Genomic DNA, 18,846 nt, shown 5'->3' on the forward strand with positions numbered 1-18,846 from the left:
TTGCCTCAAAGATCATACTAAGAGACTAGAGATTTGAGCATGTTTTGATCCAGACACACAGACTCATGGCATTCTTGGTTCAATTCACTTTCTGTCAATATGCACAGCATTGTTTTTTATTTTAATCTGAGTGAGAGTTGTTTTTCTCGAAAAGGGGTCGTTATTGGTGTGTGTGTGTGTGTGTGTGTGTGTATGTGTGTGTGTGTGTGTTTGTTTTTGCTGTGTACCAGTATGTATGTGTGTGTCTATGATTCTGTTGGTGTTTTATTTGGAGCATTCCTCTGTGGTTCAGGGCAGGCCGATGTGAAGGATATTTGAGAAGAGAACACAAGTGTTTTTCGTCCTTACAGTGGAGTGGTTCGATATTGGAGACTGGATTGAGGAGTTCTGCTGAAGGTAAGACCAAGAGAGAGACCAAATATTAGGCAAGGCAACAAGCTCTGTGGGATTCAAATACGCCTTTAAAGAAAACATGAATAGTAGCTCTAAAATCTCAAGAGCCGCCACAGTTTTTGTATCCTGGAGAGGTTATGATTAAATATTCATGAGTATGAATATTAAATAGTAATATTGAGGTCATTTAAGTTCAATACAAACTTCTTCAAGATAAAAAAATAAATTCTTCCCCAATTTAGTCATTGCCAAATCCCCCTTGTATAGTCCCTGTCACATTGACCTGGGCAGGGTACAGACTCCTGATACACAGCCGTTTCTTTGCACCTTGATTGATTGAATACTTTATTAGTCAGAAATGTAAACAGTACGTGGTACAGTTAGACATTAAAGCTAAAAGAACACTTCTTACTGACAGTGAGAAGTGTCACTTGGAGGGCATAATGCGTGTGGAGGAACATACTATCCCTCCCAGTTCCACTCCCTGCTGAACAGGTGCAACGGCCATCCTGTAGGAGTCGCTAGTGCAGCAACAGCCACCTGTGAACATGGCCAGTTGTATTCAACTATTCCTAAAAAAAAGTGACATAATCCATTGTACAGAACATATAATATTAGTATCAGAATCAGCTTTACTGTCACATCACAGGTTTACAGGTGTAAACAGATTTTGTATTTGTAGTTTTCAGGAAAGGTGATAGAAAGAAGAGCGAGGAAACGGGATAGAAACAGATCAAATCATTCCAATGTTCCTAGTAGAGTAAAGAGAAGAAAATTATACATTATGTACATAGACTCAAATATCCCAGATATTCATGAGAATGACAATGGCATGAGGCAGTTATAAAAAAGGCAGCATGTACTGTATTATTATCATGTAATAGGTTTATGATAATGTACTGTACATTATATGTACATTATGTTGCAAAAGAAAAAGCAGCGTATAAGTAAGTCTACATTAGCTTCACAAGCTGTCAAACGGTAATTAGAATCCAACTGCAGTGCATTGTCTCTGTGCTTTTCTAATCAGTTTTGCCGGGTTTCACTGCCTCGCCAGCCTCCATCTTACTCTCACCATCTGTCTCTCTCTCTCTCCACCTCTCTCTCTCTCTTTCCATCTCTCTCTATCTCTCTCTCTGCTCTAACCTCTATAAAACTACAACAGATTTGGTGACTCATCACCTATAAAAGATTCACCACAATGGAACCCTCCCCTTCTATGAACTTGTCAAGTGCGGATGGAGATGAGGCAGAGGACCAGAGGCCCCTCCTCCCTTCCAGAATGATACCCCCCCCTCCGGCCTGCCCTCCCCAGTGTGAACTACACCACATAGTCCAGACGGGGGCGTCGGGGGCGGACCATGCTGTCTGGCTGGACAGAACACCGGTCGTGGCCACCACACCATTATACAACGGCTACCTTTATCATGTCTCGGCCTCCTCACCTCAAACGCACGGGACGGGATACAAGGACAGGAGCAAGGGCAAGGACAGCCACAAGGACAAGAGACCCAGTGGGAAGAAACTGAATCATGGACACGGTGAGCGTTGTCAGTTATTCAAGTCTAAAAAGTCAGGTGTTCACGGGATGCAACAGGAGAACGTCACTTCCTTCACTGACATTCCCATGGCACCCTGTGGGACTCCTTACATAGTGTCCCGTAGGTCCCACCTCACTTGCCACAAAGCGAAAGGGGGAGTTGCCGGAGACGGCAGGGGTTGGAGATCAGGCAATGATCTTCCGGAGATCATAATCAGCAGCAAAGACGATGACCTCCCCGCACAGGGCAGCGAGGCACTCCACTCCCACCGAGATCTGGACCTATCCGAGGCCAGGGGCCCGCTGCCTAGAGACCAGTACGCCACCAGTACCGCTGTCAGTCCCAGTCTAGAGCCAAAAGACGACAACAAGGATGACCAGTACTGGCAGACCCACGGCATCGGCAGGAGGCTGATCCGTAGAAGGGCCCTGTTTCAGAGGAGACAGCAACTGAATGACTGTGCCCTGGCAGTGGGGATCTTCGGGGTGGTTGTTATGGTGATGGAGACCGAGCTTTCCTGGAGTGTCTACAGCAAGGTCAGCACCGTGGGGTCAAGGGTCAATCAGTCAGTTTGTCAGAACTGAGAGAGAAAGGCAGAGAATAATGTTGATAGTGATGATCCTCAAGATTATTTTCAAAGATTTCCCATGATTTTTGTTGTTGCTGACATACAGAAGGCACATATTTTGTATAGTTATTTTTTTTTACTGTTAGCTGCTTTTTTGGGTCAAGAGATTTTTTCTAGGACATCTTAACTTGACTCTAGCAAACTTCACAAAATAGAAGAGATATGTTTTTCTTTTTCTTTTTTGGCATTTCATTCAGCATTTCATTTTAAAGTAGAAATCAAAGCCTTTCTACTTTAAGGTAGCTTCATTACTCTTCCACTATAACGCTGGCCTTCATTATGAGAAAGCCATATTGGACAATTATTTCAGTGGGTTTCCATCAGCTTTTGCACAAGGATTTATGTCCATAAGATCATGTTCACTAAATGGAATGCATGTGATTGAAGATTAGAAGGATACAGGATAGGATAACAATGTCATATCATAAATTCAGCTTGCTAATGGTAAACAGCCATCGTGGTGCTGTATATGATGTAATCACTACATCATATACATTACATTGTAATGTTTGTGTGTGTGTGTGTGTGTGTGTGTGTGTGTGTGTGTGTGTGTGTGTGTGTGTGTGTGTGTGTGTGTACTTGCGAGCGTTCACCTGCATGGAACTAAAACTCAATTTCTTCTACATGCCCCCCTCTGAGAAATAACCCCCAAATTATAATAACAAAACTGAAATGAATACAGGAACTAATAAAAAAAGAAACTAGCAAATCCACATGTGAATCTAACTGAAACTAAATGAATTGAAAAAAAGATTAAATAAATGCCAATAACCTTGGTGTGTGTGTGTGTGTGTGTGTGTGTGTGTGTGTGTGTGTGTGTGTGTGTGTGTGTGTGTGTGTGTGTGTGTGTGTGTGTGTGTGTGTGTGTGTGTGTGTGTGTGTGTGTGTGTGTGTGTGTGTGTGTGTGTGTGTGTGTGTGTGTGTGTGTGTACTTGCGAGCGTTCACCTGCATGTGTTTTCACCACAGAGCTCCATCTACTCCCTGGCTCTGAAGTCAGTCATCAGCTTGTCTACCATCATCCTCATGGGCCTCATTATCGCCTATCACTGCTGTGAAGTGCAGGTAAGAGATGTCTTCATATTCTCATGATCAAATAAGTGTTTCAACAACCTTGTCCCCGGTTGTTAAAACCTCAGTGATACCTCAGCTATCACCAAGCTCACAGAACACCACTCCCAAAGAGTACTCACCCTGTACCGGTTTGTAATAGTCTGAACTCTGCCTTTGTTGGTTACTGTCACGTCCTCTGAGTCTGCTGTCAGTCCTTGTTGGTCACTACCATGTCCTCGGACTCTGCCATCGGTCCTCGTTGGTCACTGCCGTGTCCTCGGACAATGCCGTCAATCCATGTGACCGCTGGGATACACCTGAAAATGGAACAGACTTATGGCCAGTATAGGGAACATCACAGCTGTCGCCGGCAAACTCAAGTCTCAATGCCCAGGTGCACCATGACTCCCAATGGGTACCCTACCCACACTGCAAGGCAGCGTTTCTTCACTCCGCCACTTCACTTCACTTGTAACACTGGTCTTCCTCCCCTCTGGCTGGCAGGTGTCCCTGTCTTCCGTCCTTCTCCACTTCCCTTGTGCCTCTGTGTGAGTGTGTTTGTCCCCAGTCTCTCTGTTCTACTCCTCCTGTATCCTCCTCCTGTATCGTGTCCCCCCCCCTTCACGCAAAACCAAACAAAAGAAACCAAAGCCAATTTTCTCAGCAAAACAGACACAAATAGCAACCCTCTCATTTTCTGCTGTATGACACAAGGCTTGCTAGAAAGGGTCCATATTGTCTGTTAAATTACCAGAGAGATTCTTTAGCAGGTCTAATGAATGCTTTACAGTCCCCACGCTCCTGGTGAAATGATGAAACCTTAACCAAATAAACCCTCTTTAGTAAAGAGACTTGGTAAACTGGACCTGAGTTGGCTCTGTACTGCTTTTTCCCGTCTACACCAAGTCTCTTCACGCGCAAAGCTATGCATCATGAGCTTGTAGATCTGCTATTTTTGACTAATGTTCCCCCCAGAATATGGATGGTGGGGTTCAAGTGGTAAAGATAGCCTTTAAACATCCTTACCAACAAAAAACATTCATCACCTTATCCTCATTTCACAGCTGTACCTTCTTGATAGCGGCGCGGAGGACTGGCGCATCGCCATGACGACAGAGCGGCTGACACTGATTGGGTTGGAGCTGGCCGCGGTGGCGGTCCACCCGTACCCAGTGGGACTGCTGGCGTACTTCCAGCAGACCCCCCAGCGGACCTCGTCGCTGTCCGAGACGGAGCTGGAGATCGTGCTGGCCCTGCCCATGTTCCTGAGGCTGTATCTACTGGGCCGCGCCTTGATGCTACACAGCCGCCTTTTCACGGACACCGCCTCCCGCAGCATCGGAGCACTCAACAAGGTCAGAGGTCAACCATTACCAGCTCTGTGTTGAAGTTAAAAGCCACGGCTTTGGGCAGTACTGTGTGATGTGACCGGAAGATAGGAAGAAAAAAAATATATATAAATAATCCTATATCCCATATATAAGCATACTAAAAATCTTGGGAACTGCTTTTTCAAAATTTGTTTGGTTTTGGCTTCATTAAGATGAGGCTTTGGACGGCATTGTGTGATGCAATCCATATTTCCGTTAATATCTTTGAAATTGGGCACACCATTTGGTCTGGGGTTCAATTCTTGAAGTTTGGAATCTTCCTTTACTAAGACCCTTTTATGTACATGTTTTTATGTCTTAATTCTAGGTGGGCCGTGGGGTCATTAGAGGTTTGAATCTCGAGGTGTGACCATCACACTCTTGCTCCCATGGAATATATCAGTGACTTGACATTCTCTGCCTATCGTATACCCTCCATCTTATTGTTTTACCACTTTCTCTTCCTTCTGATAAATCCACCCCCTGTAATCTCCCATCCTCTGTTGGTGCTTTTTAAGAGTGACGAAAATGACTGACCTTTTTGCCTCCCCTGCAACAAATCTATCCGTGTGTTGAGCTGAAATAGGCTTTCGTATCCCTCATCTCATCTCCTCTGTATTATGTAAAGATAATACACCAGGTAATACACTCAAATACTGCATAGTTGAAAGTAGGTACTAATAGCACTGTTAAAAGTAGGACATAAGTGATTGTGTCATATGTGATCTCTAGATACACTTCAACACCCGCTTTGTGGGGAAAACACTGATGACCACCTACCCTGGCACTGTCCTGATGATTTTCAGCATTTCTCTCTGGATAGTGGCTGCGTGGGGCTTACATGTTTGTGAGAGGTACAGTATGTGATATTGAGGGAATACAGTCAATCTACTTACTTTACTTCTCAATTTATATACTAGACCGGCTTACTCTGGGACCCCCAGTATGGCCTTTAAGTCACCCACTATGTATTTCCTTTTTTCTTTTAAAGGTACTGTAATTAGCTTTGACTTTGTGCCATCAGTCATTTTCAATTGGTATAAAGAAAAGTGAAAAATACATTGCCCATACTGCTATTACCAATGTACTATCTGTAATGTTAGTATTGACTGTATTGACATGCAAAATATCCCAACTCAAAATAGTAGAGTAATAGCAAGAGCAAAATAGACTGTACCTCTTTATCGTGTAGACACCACAACTACAAGGACCTGAGTAGCAACTACATGGAGGCCCTGTGGATGGTCTCCGTCACCTTCCTGTCCATTGGTTATGGAGATGTGGTGCCTCACACCTACTGTGGTCGCAGTATCTGTCTTCTTACAGGAATAATGGTAGGCATTTAATTTAAAAGATGGGCCATTTCACTCACCTTAGTACCGAGGGAGACAGCACAGCATAGTGGAGGCCTACAGGAGTGCAGGCTAAAGCCAAATGTATACATGATGGTGTTGCTCATGACAAATAACAGATTTTCAGGCTAACAACAGAAAGACAAATTGACTATAATTAATAGCAAGTTTTCTTTTCTTTGTTAAGTAAGGTTATCTGGATTTATTTTATGGTAATACTGACTGAGAAATATAGAGGGACATATCTATTAAAAAGTTAGAATAATCTCAAGACCAAGCTCAGCATAAAATACAATGAAATGCAATTCTAACCATTGTCTGCGTCTCTCACACACACACACACACACACACACACACACACACACACACACACACACACACACACACACACACACACACAAACACACAGGGCGCCGGTTGCACCGTCCTGGTTGTAGCTGTAGTTGCCAGGAAACTGGAGCTGACCAGAGCAGAGAAGCATGTCCACAACTTCATGATGGACTCCCTCATCACCAAGAAGGTACTGATCCACACCTGACTTTAGCTTAGACTCTGAGCAACCAGGTATAAATCAGGTATCCTCTAAGTCATAGAGGATGCACACTACAAAGTTATGCCTGATTTATACTTGGTTGCACATGGAAGTTTCCCCCTAAAATATCGAAATTTGGGTGCTCTAAATGATTATATTTTGCCATTTTGCAGTGTTCAAAATGTGTGCTTGCTTACGCTCTATTTGGGGGTATGACAGATCAAGAACCTGTGGTATTTGTTTATTCAGTACAGCACAGAAATGGTACAGACAGATGTTGGTGAAACTCTAGCATTGCACGATGCACCATTTAGCTATTTTGCCAATACAGTAGATAAAAAATAAAAGAAAACTATGGCCTTCTAAAAACATCTCTGTTTGTTTGTCTTCTTTCCTCCACAGATAAAAAATGCAGCAGCAAATGTGCTGCGAGAGACTTGGCTTATCTACAAACACACTAAGCTGTCAAGAGAAAGAGATCAGACCAGAGTACGCATGCACCAGAGAAAGCTGCTGTTGGCCATCCACCAGTAAGGAAACTATCAAATAATATGGCTTCATAAAGCCCTAGATACAAAGTAATAAAAGTTATGATTAATTTTACATTTCAATATTGTGTTTCCCCTCTTGAGCAGTTAACTGATAATGATGAAAGGTGGGAACATATCCTAAAGAAAAGTAATAGTAAGGTGTTGTAAAACAATATATAGAAAAATAAAAAATAAAGAATGAGAATAATGATTATAATTTAATTTTTACGAGATCCTCACTGGCCTTTTTATTTAAATAACACATTTCTCCTTAGAAAATACATTATAGACTATGTAGAAGTATAATGATTAGTAAAAATGACAACAAAAACTGTCAAATGACCTCTTACATGCCTATATTTAAGTTCCCATCAAATACTTCCTGTGTGCTCTTCAGGTTGCGTAGTGTTAAGATGGACAAGAGGAAGTTGGCAGACCAGGCCAACACACTAGTTGACCTCTGCAAGGTGAGCCAAGCGAATCAACATGTTATCTGTTTTACAGTCACCTCAGAAATAATTAAAAAACTACTTCCATTGTATTTTATCTATCCCACCTACACTAGGAGTCATCAGGGGATGGCAATTGCTGCCCGCTTTCTTTTGAATTTGACCTCAAATTCAATTATTTTATACATAACTGATACCATCAGTTATGTGATTATAGTGATTTTATACCATCTCTGAATGTTTTTTTCTGATTAATCAGATTTTAGATCAACACTTATAGACACTAATTTTCTTTCTGCAACCATACATGCATGAATCACTTAAAAACTGGCCTCCCTATTTTGAGCTTGTCATTAATGGCCTTTGTTATGTTCTTTTTCTGTTTTCTTTTCTTAGCCGATGCAAGCTCACAACACACCGTGATACGATGCGTTGTGAGCTTGTGGATGACTTTGGGCTCAATTGGTCACTTTTTTTTTGCCACGCTCCAGTTTTTAATGAAATGACGCCTCTGACCTACACAAACATTACTGGCACAACTACCGTTACCTCCTCATAACTGTGACTACAATCCCCATCACTAACTCTTGTGTCTCACTCAGATGCAGAACTTGATGTATGATGTTCTGTCGGAGGTGCACGGCTGCCGTGGGGACCTGGACTCTCACATACACAGCCTGGAGAAGCACGTGGAGGAGTTGAGCGAGGGCTTCAGGAGCCTGATGCCACTCCTCTCCAACACTCTGTCCACACAGAACTCCTCCATCCGCCACCTCCTCAGGGAAAGGGAGGGGATGGTAGAGAATGCTAGCATGAACGGGAGTGACAGGTTTTGAGATGGATGCATCTCAGACGAAAGTTTGTAAATTAAGCGACCTGAAGACCAAGAATTCTCAAGACGATATCTACTGACTCATAGAGCAAAGATGATCTTGGTGCTCAAGAGTGCAAACCTGGCTCTCCCACTGAAACAGACCCAATGGTATATTGTATTCCAGAACATATATAGGCTTATATATAGGCTTGTTTTCAGCTATCCAGTTATTCATACAGGACTCTGGCAATGTTTTCAACATTGTGCCATCATATGCAGCTGTGAAGAATGAGTAATGGACTAATGGAAATGACCGCTACATCCCATTCTCCTACTGCCAAGTCATTGTAGTCACAGGTAAAACGGTCTCCATAATTACTTTTCTGTAATATTGATTTTAGTAATGTGATGTATATGGAAGGAGAAGGGAGTCCCGCAGTACATATCACAAACATCACATCAGTTGCCTGATGAAGGTCCAAGCGACCGTAACGTTGCATCTTAACTCCTAAGTGAAGACAGTGTGCGGGACTCCCCCTCTCTTCTTACATATTCAGTATTCAAACTCAGTCGTACCTGTCCGTTCGTGGGTGTGCAAAAGGACATCCTAAAAAAAAAGTAATGTGATGTACAGAGACAATACCATTGTTAATTTATATCAATATGAAGGCAATAATAAAGACTTTTAGACTCATTCTTCAGTGTTGAGTAGAACATAAAAAAACGTTTTGATTTAGCACCAAATTAAAGCACAGTGAAAGATGACAAAACACACCATTCCTTTAGCCAAAAACAATATATTTTATTAAGAAAGATTGGGCTGGAGGGTGGAGTAACAGCAACAATCAATCTATCTGAACAAAATGAAACCAGTCAACACATCAGCATTACAACAGGTCTTGTTCCGAAACGATGCACTGGGTCTTGAAAAAAGTGTCATTGACCGCCAAGTTGAGGGGTCAAAGATGCTGATATCAACCAATCCAACCACTCCTCTCCCTGTTCATGGCCAAAGAACAACTAGTGCTGCTTTCTCCTGAATGAGCACCCTGATAGAGACACAATGAGAGTCAGTCAGACCACTGAGAACAAAGAGGGGTATTACTGAACAGTAGACAAATACTACAGGGGAACATACTGCTACTGTTGAATGCTACTGATGTAAGGGTAGCACTTAGCAGTCATAAGTAAATGATTGTGTACATGTCCAGGTTTACAAATGCAAGTATAAGTGATTCTGATCTATGAATTAACAGTACTCAAACACTATTACAATGAAAATGTTAATACACAGGAAAAACAGCAACACTGACACAGTCAGCACCATGAATGTTTTTCGGTCTTTGAAATAGCATGTGTTGCAAATGTTGAACATTTAAAGTTACATAGCCGTGTGGTTTTAGAAAACAGATGTCAAATATATACATCATTCAGAAACATAGATACTGACCCTCTGTGAGACGTGCTTTGCCTCCAGTAGGTTGACAGAGGACTGTGGAGCAGCCCACGCACAACACCACCGTCTGGGCATGGCTGAACACCGTAGTGATCTTGTAACATCCTGCACAATGACAGAAAACATCATTATATCAACTGTAATTGGCTGGTCAAAGCTCAAATGCCCACACCGCAATTCATCTCAATGTTCTCATCTCAATGTTCGGCAAAAGTGTATGTTACATTTAAAAATGTTACCTGGACACTTGACGTCCATAAAGTAAGAGTTGGGACTCTGAACGAGTCTTTTCTTCTTATGCCTCCTCTTCTCCTCCTCAGGGCTTGGGTGCAGCAAGTCTTTTGCGAGCTGCAATGTAGAATGAGAAAAAAAAAGACTTATTAAAAGGGCTATAAGTTATCACCTTCTAAAATTAAAATGTTTTGTTAAATGCAAAGACGACTAAGCTACACAGAATGTTAAGTGGTGGATGGTCTAGGATACAGGATAGGTGGGCACTAGGGATATCTGGGCACTATGTTGGGTGCAAAAATGTTAAATTTAATATTTGAAAAATGTGCCTAAGTAATGTTAAGTATACATGACGTGAACATGCACGGTACATCATTATCAGACTTAATGTTATCCTTTAACTTCTTGTTTATGCCCCAAAATGACTGGATATACAGATTGTATAGCAATTGTAGAAATATTAGACCTTAATTGTCTAATGTTTAAGCATGTTCTAATCATGCACACTTTAAAAACATTTTCCAAATATTTAGTTTTTTTTTTTACATTTTGGAAAACATGGCCAATTTAACGCCAAGGTGCCCACTCTTCCTTGGTGCCCAGTGCCCACCTATCCTGTTAACGCATGAGCCAGCAGGGTGCCGGTAACCCACGCACTTAAATAACTTTTATTTATACTATCTGCATGGTCGACTTGATTGAAGCTGGTATCTGTCGACAACAAGGTAAACGTTATATTGTCTCTTTGTTGTGGTGACTGTGGACCGGGATTCGGTAACGTTAGCAACATTAGTGTATGTAACACGTTTTGGCCTACATTTGGAGCACTACGCACTTTTCATCCACGAGCTTAACAGTGTAAAATGACGCACTCGTCACTCGCCAGTGTTAGTTAAATATAAAATAACCAACGTCTACATCTAAACGTGTCGACTTTGACACATTGCAGCTCGTTAAATTCGCTATTCAACCGTCTCCATGTTTGCGATATGTACGCGGCCATCTTGTGTCACAATGCGCTACCAATGCGCTCAGAGATTATATTCATAATACCGGGACATGGACTGGGGCAATTTGCTTAAAGTGTACAGCAATCGAACCGCTATTGTTTTATCTGCAGATATAGCGCAGTAGATGCCACTAAAACCTCGAATAGTTGATAAAATAAGTCATTTTCTATCGCTCTCGTACTCACTGGCATGTTGGCGACGAAGTAGCCGTTGCCGAAAAGGAGGTTGTACCGGAAGCGTGGGGCTGATATCGACGCTTCCTCTGAGCAGGGACAGGAAGTGGGTTATTAAACCAATCTGGCAGCCATTTTTGTGAGGTCAAACTCACCCTTACCTAATAAGTTATTTTTAACTAACCCTAGGCCGTACCTAACCCCAAAATCAAATAAAAGTTTAGTGCAATCTTACTACTTTTACTTGGTGGGAAAAGTACTCAAATGTTTTACTTAAGTGAAAGTATCAATACTGCAATGTAGAAATACAACTAAAAGTCTGGAATTAAATTTTTTTTTAAATGTATTTAAAGTACCAAAAGTAGAAAGTACTCATTATGCAGAATGTCCCATTTCACAACTTTTCAAATCAATCTCACAATCTTATGCGACGCATTGTGAGCTTGTAGATCTGCTATTTTCAAACGACCGAAATGTATATAGGGCTGAAATGGTTAATGTAGGTTTTGTAATAATAATCAAAATCTACAAACTAACTAGTAACAAAAATGTTCAAATAATTGTAGTGGGGTAAAAGTACAATATTTGCATCTGAGATGTAGTGGAGTAGAAGTAAAAGTACTGAAAATTGGAAAGTAAAAAATGCCTCAGAATTACAGTACAGTACTTTAGTACATGTAGGCCTACTTAGTTACTTTACACCACTGGTTTAGTGCAATCTCTCTACTTTTACTTTTATACCGACACCTATGTCTATAACAAAGTAACCAAGAACCCAGAGAATTTTGGCAAATTAGAATATTAATCACTTGACTGCTTAAATAAAATATTTTATTTTATTTCTACACTTGCAAAACAGGACATAATGAACAATGCTGGAAAAATGATTTGAAAAAAGTAGGACCATGCAGCATTTTGATGAATCTAACTAAAATGTATTATATTCTCAAATATTATGCAGCCTGCCCCTCCTCTTCAGTTTGACTAGCAGTATTGTTGATGAGAGGATCTCGTTGTTTCATAATCTCTTGTATCTTCATATAGGATTCACAGTCTGGAAAGAAGTGGTTTCTCTGAGATGAAGAGAACACAAATCAAATTGAACGTTGACATGTTGAAAGTGTAGCATCCAATTAATAAGATCTCACTGCATTTCTAACAAACATCCATGCTCACAGTTAATTTATCAAATATGTTGCCACAAAGTGTAACCTATACATACACAGTAAAATACTCATTGTTAAAAATCATAGGCTGACACCAGTATTGTGATTTGCTCATCCCCAACCCTGCTACACATGTCTGGATGGTGGATACACACCTGGAGAGACAGACGGAGGAGTCCTCCTCCCTCAGTCTGCTTCTGAACACATGACAGGAACAGAGGCAACGACCGCTCTGTTAAACTGTTTCCTAGGCCAAAGAAAGAGACAAAGCTTAACGAATAGTTTGTTGTTATGTTAACCTATTGTTTATTTTTATTTGAACATACATTGCTTATTTGTTATTTTTTTTCTATTTTCTTTGTTGTATTTCCTTTGTTGTTTGTAGTGCTGAGCTGTCCCACTTGAAACCAACAAATTCCAACTTGACATACAGTACACACTTTATGTAACTGCTCTTCATGAGTTACAAAAGCCATGACTTTTGTAACTCTATTACACTGTGCATAGTGTTCTTCTTTGAGTCAGGCGTACCTGCTAGGTTCAAGGAGGCGAGAGCACTGTTCCCCAACAGAATGACTTCACCATCCTTGTGCTGCACTGATGGCTCCAGCAGGGGGCTCACAATCTCCACCATCTCTACCAACTGGCATATGGAGAGGCAGGCATATTGATGGAGGTACGAAACATATTGTATACGTGTCACCTTTAATATAACAATACTCTTTAAAACAAATTGTTTGAGACAAACCTTATTCAGAGAAGCACTTGTCTTATCCTGCAGATACAGAAAATGTCATGCAAGGCAGGCATTTCATGTGTACATTTTTGAGAAACTTAATGTGAATATTCTCTGCTAGATCAAAATGAGTCTATTCAATAACCACAACCTCTTGCTCAGACATTGATGGGTGTTTCTCTTTGGTCCCTGACTTGCTTGGTTTACCTCGCGGTACCTTGGCATCAGAGGCTGTAACAGAGAGGGGGAAATGATAGAGTGAAATAACAAATGCCTGTTGTCTCTCAGAGAGCAATAACACTGATAGTTTAAAATACATTTGATTACATTTCTTGGTAGATTTTGGGTCCTCTTTTTTTGCTCCTGCATGGTTGCCAATCAATTTTTCATCTTTTTTGGGTATTTCCTGTAATCACACAGATCTCAAGGTCAGTCTTTCTTTACAAGATGTTCGGGGTCAGATTTTGTGAAGAACATTTTTAAACATATCTGGTTTAAAAAAGAAGCGCGGAATAACAGGAACGCGATGAGGGCAGCACACCAAACTCAAGCAAAAAAGGATGTCGGCATTCACCAAAGGCAATTACATATTCATTTTTGCCCATCTACTTTTGTTACCTTTTTTCTGGATGTTCCCTTGTTGGCCCCCTTGCTGATGTTGCCACTCAGAGAGGTGCTGCTTTGGACGGAAGGAGTTTGGTCAACTGGAGACTGCTCAGCCACCAGAGAGGGCTGCAGAAATATGAGAGAGAGAGAGATGAGCTGTCTGATTTCCACTGAAAGCCTAAGTTATACTTCACTCAACAACTGAAGCATAAATTAGGCTTATGTCTGTGTAGAGAAAATGTTCCTACTCACAGACTGGTCTCTTTCTAGTAGCAACTTCCTCCTCTCCACAACCTCTTCATGAGTTAGAGCAAATGGACCAAGTATCTACAAAATCAAAGGGTAAGTGACAGATTTAAATATATAAGTATACAAAGCTGCTGTTCACATGCATAAGCTTCATGACCAACAACAACATCTGTGTTGTTGATATTAGATAACACACATCATGTGAGAGAACTGAAACACTCACTTTAACTAGATGAGCGGCCCCTGTGTCTCCAATCCAATTGTTGGACAGAGACAGGCAGAGCAGAGCACGGTTCAAACGCAGACCCTAGGACAGGATTGAGAATGACTGAATGGTATGTTCACAACACTTACTGTCACCACTGTTAAACTCTATTTACTTCATTGATCGAGGTCCCCCAGGGGTCTGTACTTACCCCCCCCCTTTATTCCTTTTGGGCCCTATCTTGCGCGTCGCCTTACCCCTTATCCCTAAACTTTTTAACAATTTTTTAAATAGCCGATCTACAAGCTCACAACATGTCGCTGTAGATCGGCTAGTTGAACTATTTTATAATGTTTTTCAAAAGTAAGGCGACAAGATAAAGCCCTTAAAATCTCTTCCACCTTTTTCCTTTACACCAAATCTCTTTGTCAAAAATAACCGATCTACAAGCTCACAATGTGTCGTGTTGTGAGCTTATAGATAAAAATATTTGCTGAATGTTTGCCTATTTTCGCAGAATGTTTGTCATGCCCATAATATTGATGCTAGGGTGCATGTGGTTAAACGTGAATATGGACAATGGGTTGTACCTGTGCTATATGTGCAGCACCTTCATCACCAATACAATTGAAGGCCAGGTTGAGTGACATGAGGTTCTTGTTGGCAGATCTAGTAGTGGAGAGTGCTGACCCAATCAGGCGCGCCCCTTCATCTCCTAACCGGTTGTTCCGCAGTGACAGATGAGTGATGCTGATGGCCAAACAGGTAGAGTTAGAAATTAAGCTAATTATCAATACATTCCTGTAAGAGAGAGAGAGGGAGACAGAGATGAGCTGTCTGATTTCCACTGACATACCGGTACTTCACTCGACAACTGAAGCATAAATTAGGTCTTATGTCTGTGTGTGTGTGTGTGTGCGTGCTTGTGTGTGTGTGTGTGTGTGTGTGTGTGTGTGTGTGTGTGTGTGTGTGTGTGTGTGTGTGTGTGTGTGTGTGGTGTGGGGGGGGGGGGGGGTGTGGGGGGGTGTGGGTGTGCGTGTGCGTGTGCGTGTGCGTGTGCGTGTGTGTGTGTGTGTGTGTGTGTGTGTGTGTGTGTGTGTGTGTGGCAGTACTCACGCACTGTCTTGAGACAGTAGAATGTGGTAACTCTGCCTTGGAGGAGGGTTTCCCTCTAACAACACAGACCTGTAACAGTGAGTAGTATTGGAAGGAGATGGATAGATTTATTCTCTCAGCCTGGCACCCAAGCTCATTTATTGATCCTTAAAACTATACTAAGTATAGTTTCAGTGTGAAATAGTTTTACATTGTGGGGCCTACCAACAATGATTCACACCCACCCCAATGGTCCCACTCTAGGCTCTAGTCTAGGGCATTGCCCTAGGCCTAGGCCATCAGTGACAGTTGAATACTTTACTTTATTGTCCCCAGGGGCAAACTAGTCTTACTAGTGTACTGCTGCACATAAGAATAATAAAAACATCAAACAACATGAGGTGAATAATTAGCCTACTAAACCCTTTGGACTGGCTGTGGATGAATTAAGCAATCACCTGAGGTTGGAGCAGAGAGACATTGTGTTCTTGAGGGAGATCACCATTTGATCTGTCAGTCCAGTGCGCCACAAACTGCAACATAATGAATGGGCAGGGTGATATATACGTAACTATACATACAGCAACAGCACTCCGCATAGCAAAGGTACATAATGGTACACTTTATTACTCACTGCAGGCTCTGTAGGTTGCTCAAGGAAGGAAGTGTCTTGCTAAGTACTTGACCTATCCGAGTGTCTACTTTCCAACCTGTATATTTGGGGAGAACATTTTATTCAAGCTTGAGTTTTTCTTTCTTCTTTTGTCTAATTCACTTCTGTAAACATGTGAATTGGCATACAATCATTTAAGTGAGAAAACACAATTAATATTTGTCAAGATCAGAAATTACATTTCACTAAATGTTTCAGTAATATAACCTGATATGAATTTGTTCATACGTTCATGTCTAAAGTGACATCGCAAACTTAACTTGAAACTACTAATTGAAATAAAATCATATACAACAAATGTATTAAATATGAACTTCAAGTGGTAAATGTAAACAAAGTTCTTACCAAGCACCTTGATGCCCTTGACACTATGAGGGTCTTCATTCTCCAACTCCACCTGGAGGTGTGGCTTAGGACACCAAGATGAGGTCTCCATGTGGGACTGGCTGTCCTCTGAAGTAATGGGTTGTCATTGTTAAAATTAAAACAGAAGTGTTTAAAGAAGTAGTTCACCCAAAAAAATACTTATTTTCTATCAATTACACACCCCATGAAGCCTTTGTCGCTTTTGTCGCATTCCTAAGGCAATAATTTGATGACCGGCAGAGTCTCCAGTAGGAGACTCAAATGCAGGTCATCAAATTATTGGCTCGGGAATACGACAAAAACAAAAAAATCTCCATGAATTTGAGGCTTCATGGGGTGTGTAATTGATAGAAAATAATTAAGTTTTGGGGTGAACTACTCCTTTAAACACACAGCTGAAAAAAATAACAATAGGAGTATTATGATGTACCGTGTTAAATGATAGCACATTTAAACTATTCTGTTTAGGCATGCTTTACTAGCTGTGGTGATCTATATTATTTTAATTTTACAGAACAGGGGTGATTTTTACAGCAGCTTCCTGATTCACATTCATAAACAGATCTACATGAAGCAACCAAATAACCTCAGTCTTTTACTGTTGGCCACTCAGCAGCTCCAATGAAAATTAGGACTGCTCAAGGACATACGAGGTAAGAGGAATATGTTGAAGTAAGAGGGAGCATTTCTCATCTAGTACTGTCTTTGCTGGCTAGGGAAAAAGGTTTACCCATGGTGCCTCTTTCAGTTGCTGGAGAGGAGGAGGCTGGGCACTTGGTGCAGATAACTGGGCATTCTTTCATTCCCAGAAGAGCACAAAGCTCAGGGAAATCAGTTTTCAGGTTGCCTGAGCACTGGTAGTCATCTAAAGACAGGGGAATGGAAAGGTATTGCTAAATGACCATACCCTCAAACTGCTACCACAGACAAAATGTGCAAAAGATCTTGAGGATTAAAACCTCATTTTTCACGGTTTATTCTTACAACAGGCACACATAGGCATGCAGTGTTAACAAGCAAGTAGGTTACTTACCAAAGGTTAGGGCATTTTCGTCTATAGTTAGTCCTAACAACAAAGATGCCATGCCACAAGGTTAGACAGACCAGGGTCTCTTGACTGATTTTGTTTTAGAATAATGACAAAGCTGACTGTTTTCTAGCATGCTTTTGGAAGTTTTCGTCTTCTTTTTTTAATTACATACCTGTGTTTTTCGAAGGATCTTCAACTCCAACACTCCCCTTATCTGATTTATCCTTTTTCTCTGCACGTTTTCTGGACATCTTTCTGGCAAAAACATAAAAGATACACTTAACTGTTCGCTAGTTTAGTAGCAACATAGGCATGCTAACTACTGAACACCTAGGAGTATGTGAGGTTGCTATGGCAACTCTTGCAAACACAGAGACTTCAAGATTCTCCTTTTATGTAAGTTTCTCCATTTTATGTGGGTTAGGGTTAGGGGATTAAAAACCCAAATCCATGATGTTGAAAGGAAGGCTCTAACTTTACATTTTATTTGTTGTGTCAAATTTCTCAAAAGTTTCTCATAACATAACAAATAATATAATCCTCTCACAACTATATGTTCACTCATTCAGAGACTCAATGTAAATATCTGGGGCCAGCATCTAAGCTAATTATTATAAATTAGTATTAGTATTATTAGTATTAATATAATATTATTATTACAAATTATTGTTGTTATTATTATTATTATTATTATTACTAGGCCAGTGCAGCCTACTCAGGACCGGTTCAAAGTTGGGAATGACGGCAAGGTGAATGCATGATATGCATGTATCTGCAATACCCTGGAACTAGTGGTCATTGTACACATTATCATAGTACATTATCATAGTACTAAATAGGATATTTTATGATGCCAGCACAGGGATCTCATATGGATATAATTGTGACACAAAACTTGCCACGTTTGAAGTCAATCAATTGGACGCTGCCAAAGTTATACCCAGGACAGTTACTCAGATACAGGTTCCATAAATTAATAGATAGATTTTAATTTAGAGTAGCCAATTATTTTGCACCTTTTTTTTCCTCCCGAATGTAGTTGTTATGCCAGTTAATTCCTCCCCACACATTTCTGTGTTGCTACTGATGTTGTTCCCTAAACAAGGCTAACCTGCCAGTTAGTGAGGAGCCCCTATCAGGAGGATGTAGCTGTAGCACCTCTGCCCTACTGCTCCCGTTCAACATTCCCC

At 41.1% G+C, this 18,846-nt stretch overlaps 3 protein-coding genes across 3 annotated transcripts; 1 reads left to right on the top strand and 2 right to left on the bottom strand.

Moving 5' to 3' along the window:
• Nucleotides 1–291: 291 nt before the first annotated feature.
• Nucleotides 292–8,682, top strand: LOC308095534 (small conductance calcium-activated potassium channel protein 1-like; the record flags this gene model as incomplete). Its single annotated transcript, XM_080442589.1, has 11 exons — nucleotides 292–396; nucleotides 1,559–2,470; nucleotides 3,530–3,625; nucleotides 4,678–4,968; nucleotides 5,312–5,347; nucleotides 5,716–5,837; nucleotides 6,176–6,317; nucleotides 6,745–6,855; nucleotides 7,270–7,397; nucleotides 7,795–7,864; nucleotides 8,449–8,682. Exons 2-11 carry the CDS (start codon nucleotides 1,595–1,597, stop codon nucleotides 8,680–8,682), a joined length of 2,106 nt encoding a protein of 701 aa, XP_080298715.1. The 5' UTR covers nucleotides 292–396; nucleotides 1,559–1,594.
• A 755-nt stretch (nucleotides 8,683–9,437) lies between these two features.
• Nucleotides 9,438–11,575, bottom strand: LOC308095104 (small ribosomal subunit protein eS27). The gene is made up of 4 exons (XM_080442039.1): nucleotides 11,543–11,575; nucleotides 10,356–10,464; nucleotides 10,111–10,221; nucleotides 9,438–9,709 (listed from the first exon to the last, which is right to left on the bottom strand). The coding sequence occupies exons 1-4, from the start codon at nucleotides 11,546–11,548 to the stop codon at nucleotides 9,681–9,683; spliced, it is 255 nt and encodes an 84-aa protein (XP_080298165.1). The 5' UTR covers nucleotides 11,549–11,575; the 3' UTR covers nucleotides 9,438–9,680.
• Nucleotides 11,576–12,483: 908 nt separating this feature from the next.
• lrrc71 (leucine rich repeat containing 71) lies at nucleotides 12,484–18,841 on the bottom strand (the record flags this gene model as incomplete). Its single annotated transcript, XM_080442590.1, has 15 exons — nucleotides 12,484–12,603; nucleotides 12,852–12,943; nucleotides 13,228–13,339; nucleotides 13,584–13,663; nucleotides 14,051–14,111; nucleotides 14,291–14,365; nucleotides 14,511–14,594; nucleotides 15,083–15,242; nucleotides 15,609–15,677; nucleotides 16,046–16,120; nucleotides 16,222–16,297; nucleotides 16,606–16,713; nucleotides 17,357–17,491; nucleotides 17,829–17,911; nucleotides 18,768–18,841. 15 exons carry the CDS (start codon nucleotides 18,839–18,841, stop codon nucleotides 12,484–12,486), a joined length of 1,404 nt encoding a protein of 467 aa, XP_080298716.1.
• Between the last annotated feature and the right edge of the window lie 5 nt (nucleotides 18,842–18,846).

The sequence above is a fragment of the Gymnoscopelus braueri genome, assembly GCF_963280865.1.
Source record: "Gymnoscopelus braueri genome assembly, chromosome: 11".
Taxonomy (NCBI): Eukaryota; Metazoa; Chordata; class Actinopteri; order Myctophiformes; family Myctophidae; genus Gymnoscopelus; species Gymnoscopelus braueri.